General features: G+C 38.7%; 1 protein-coding gene across 1 annotated transcript in view; it reads left to right on the forward strand.

Moving 5' to 3' along the window:
• Positions 1–4,370, forward strand: part of LOC103599733 (cadherin-8-like) — a gene marked incomplete at its 3' end in the record, with an annotated part of 137,585 nt that overhangs the window by 15,196 nt on the left and 118,019 nt on the right. The window contains exon 2 of the mRNA XM_008583888.1: positions 2,090–2,540. Coding sequence (XP_008582110.1) covers positions 2,289–2,540 — 252 coding nt within the window. The remainder of the gene's footprint in view (positions 1–2,089; positions 2,541–4,370) is intronic.

Here is a 4,370-nt window from a genome sequence, read left to right on the forward strand (position 1 = left end):
ATGAAGATATGCCATTGTATAAAATCATTTCAGGGTCTATTACCACTTCTTACCTAATACTAGCAAGTCTGTATAAATTTGTCTCAGGGTCTATTATCACTCTTTACCTGATTCTGGCATGTTCAGGTGGGGTACCTATCATGTTATATTTCATCCTGAGCGCCACTTGTTAGTTTCCATGAAGGAAGTGTTTATTGTGAATTTAGATTGCAGTTAAACCTCCTTATTCCAGAATCATTAATAAAACAAATGCCAGAGTATACTTGCAGAGTATTTGGCACAATTTAAAAGAACTGTACATGCTAGTCTATCCTAAGACTGTACCTTAAGTGGCATGTGGAAGGTTAAGGGTGACATTGGTGAGAGAAGGGCTGGACTATTTCACACAGATGGTTCTAATCTAGTCTAGGATATAGTTGAACATCATTGTGCCACCCCTGTACATTGTCTGTTTTTATTGCCAAGGTCATGCAGCTTTCCTCTTTGTTCATTTGTCTTATTTTACCAGAGCTTCTCCAAGGCAGGGACCATTTCATCACCACCCTCATAATCTGGCTCAGATAGCCACATGCATTACAGTTTAGTGAGTGCTTCCCATGTTCTGGCTGCTTTTCACGTGTCTTGGTTCTGAACCACATTACTGCTCTGTAAGGTAGGAATTATTATTATTGCCATTTTGCAGAAGATTAAACTGAAGCTCAGAGAACTTGAGTGTCTTGCCCAACATTCCAGAGACAGCAAGTGGAGTGAGCTGGAATTCAAACCCAAGTCTGTCTAGCTTCAGAGCAGACACTCTCCAGCATACTACAATATTTCTTCAGCACTGCCCCTAACCCATGACTAGGAGAAAGCATGGCATGAAATGGATGTGCTGTTTAAGTAAATAAGCAGATTGATAATTCAGAAGATACAAATATCCTGGGATTTATTTATTAGGACCTTTTGAATATTGTTTCATTTTAGTTTTAAAGCCTACAGTGTTTCTGCTCTCACACTGGGATGAAAGCAGGTCTTAGGGAAACTCTGGATTAAAGGAAGACTTGATTTCCCCAAGCATGCTGCAATTCCAGGAAAAGGAGAGGACATTGCACTGGACTCTGTTTTCTGAGTTGGCTCCCTATTGAAAGCTGTTCTTCCCTTCAGCTTCCAAAACTGAACGACTGCTACCTGCAGTGGCTCCCCTGTACATTCATCAGGGTAGGGCCCTTTTGAAGTACTAAGTCTTAGGGATTGAGCTGGGCCCAGGCCGTTCTTCCCTTCAGCTTCCAAAACTGAACGACTGCTACCTGCAGTGGCTCCCCTGTGCATTCATCAGGGTAGGGCCCTTTTGAAGTACTAAGTCTTAGGGATTGAGCTGGGCCCAGGCCAAGAGTGACAAGCAGGTCATCTGGTTGGATCAGATACTACCTGTATTTGCAGCAGGATCTGGGTCTACCCCTTTCAGCTGACTTCACTAAGGCTGCTTACCAGCCCAGCCAATGTTAATGACTTTCTTGCTTTCCTATTCTGAGGCAGAATGGAACCAGGGAACTAGAGGTGAAAGGTCCCCTACCCTATTATGAATTCCCTGAGCCAAACTGTTCCCAATGGTGTCCTGAGCAATTATTTTTCCTTCTAATCTAATCCAGCAAGGCTTCTCTCTGGAATCTGCAGTGAACATTATTTCTTTAAAAATGATTTTTTTTTTTTTTGGAGAGGGAAGAAACATGTTTTGCTATGCTGAAGGTAAGCAAAAAATGTATTTGACACCTCCGGTAATGGGGATTTATTTTTGCTTATCTACTCATTCATTCATTCATTCGTTTATTTGCCCATCCCTTTCTGAATCTCTTCAATTGGAAATTGTATTTTTACATGAAGCAGATTTTGATAAGTAACATAGCTACAAAGTGAGTACTAAAATCTAAATAGAGTTTAAAAATAAAAGGATTTATTACTTTACTCATTCTAATTCTTCAGATCCACTTTGTTAACTCAAGAGTTTGGAAAGTGTCTAATATTGTTCACTTAGGTGCTTCTGAAAAGCAGTAATTTTGATTTAAAACCTGTTTTAGTGGACCCTTATCTTTCTTCCTTTTTGTTTTCACAGGAAATTTTAATGAGAAGGACAGCCAGTGGATTGTGGTCTTAGAAAAGCTGCTTAGATGATGTCTGTTTCCCGTGCTATAAACACATGGCAGAGCTGTAAGTAAATGCTCAGCACTGCATGATGAATTGGATGGCTGCAGACCGGAGACAAAAAAAATAATTGTCTCATTTTCGTGGTGATTTGCTTAACTGGTGGGACCATGCCAGAACGGCTAGCGGAAATGCTCTTGGATCTCTGGACTCCATTAATAATATTATGGATTACTCTTCCCTCTTGCATTTACATGGCTCCGATGAATCAGTCTCAAGTTTTAATGAGTGGATCCCCTTTGGAACTAAACAGGCTGGGTGAAGAACAGCGGATTTTGAACCGTTCCAAAAGAGGCTGGGTTTGGAATCAAATGTTTGTTCTGGAAGAGTTTTCTGGACCTGAACCGATTCTTGTTGGCCGGGTAAGCTTCGTTTTTAAGATCCCAATTTCAGGGTCTGTTCGTGGTCTTTAGATGTTTAACATCAGACTGTGAACAGTTGTTGCCACATTTCGCTTTAAATCCTTTAGGTCAGATGGTTAGTTTACCTGTTGGTTCCCTTAGGAATATGAATAATCCCTCAGTAATAGTTTTAAATGGTCTTCTAGGGATAGCTCCACCCCCAACTTTTCCACCCCTTATAGATAAAATGCAACACTTGTGTAATGCATAAACAAATAAGGTTTTCTTTCTCACTATGCCAAAACTTTTCTCCAGTGTATAGCACTTGGAAGAGGTACACATTTTTGCCCAGTTTGACTTCCTACCACCTCAGTTACTAAGATGTTATTTTGTTTCATTTCATTTTAAAGATTTGTACATATCTTCAGTTTCAGGTGGATTTTTCTCCCTTTTTGTTTCAATCATTAACCTAGGACCCAGAAAGAGAAGTTCTTGGAGTAGATGCTTAACAGCACTTTGTACTATAATTTGATAAACTTTGCAATATGAAACTAATTCATACATGTAAGGTGGAATCAAATGTATGTAATCAAAATTTCGATTTTGTGGTGTGTGTGTATGTGTGTGTGTATGTGTTTGACTGGATTTACATATGTTTGGCAGGTTAGACAAATGTTCTTCGTGTAGACACTGGCTGCCTGCTTTCCAAAACCACACTGTGGGTTATAGAAAATTATACAATTTTATTCCTCTGAACTGTTCATAAGCTACAATTTTGACACGTACCATCGTTGTAGGTAAAATTACAAGCCTACCAATGGTTAATTTTCCCGATAAGTCAGATTCAGAGTGAATCATGCCAATGTTATTCATTTTCCAAATGCAGTGATTTAAAAGAAAAATAGGAGAACACTTCAAAAAGTTCTTGGAAACAGAATTAAAAGATAATACAAATCCCTCTGTGAACTCTTTGAAGTTCCCTCATAGAAGGGGAATTGAATATTGATCTTCAAGACTTGAGTTAACACTTTGTGTTTCACTAGGAACTTCGAAGGCATCTCTGCATCTACCCTGTTGTCTTGCAGCACAAATTAAGCCCCCCCAAGGATTATGCGTTCTCATTTCATATGATTCTGCTTGGATGAAGAAAGCCTGGATGAGGGGATATCATGAATCATTACACAGATATTTATCGAACCTTTTCTATGTGCCAGGCACTCTGTTAGGCACATGGTGACACTTCATTGAGCAAAACAATGGTCTCTGCCTTCAAGGAACTCAAATTCTGTATGATACTGTTTATTATGTGGTTAGTCCTATTATAAAAGCACTTTGTGGGCACAAACCAATTAAATCTAACAATAGCCCCCCATATTGTTATACAAGTATGTATGTATATTTATATGTGTGTGCATGTATGTCTATATATACATATACATACACATACAAACATATATGTGTATAAAACAGGTCTGCACTCTCTTTTTCATAAGTCCAAAATACAGAAATCTTTGAAGGATTTTTTTGTATGCTTTATACAAACTCAAGTAGCAGAACTGACCCGAGGCTATTTTTAGTCATAATGCATCCTATAACTGTAACTGTTCATATATTTCACTGCAGAAACATTAATGGGGTTGATTACAGGGCGTGGCCCCAGATCCTGCTGAGGGTGCTACTTAATATGTAGTTTATGTAATTAGTATGTTTCTAACATATGAAAAGTTCTGAATTCCAAAACACATCTAGCCTTGTAAGTTTTGGATATGGGCTTCTTGACCGACATTATATTTTTTTGTAGGTGCAGAAACCTGCAAAAGATGGATTAGAGGCTTAGATGGATTAATAAAG

The sequence above is a fragment of the Galeopterus variegatus genome, unplaced genomic scaffold (assembly GCF_000696425.1).
Source record: "Galeopterus variegatus unplaced genomic scaffold, G_variegatus-3.0.2 Scaffold3071, whole genome shotgun sequence".
NCBI lineage: Eukaryota > Metazoa > Chordata > Mammalia > Dermoptera > Cynocephalidae > Galeopterus > Galeopterus variegatus.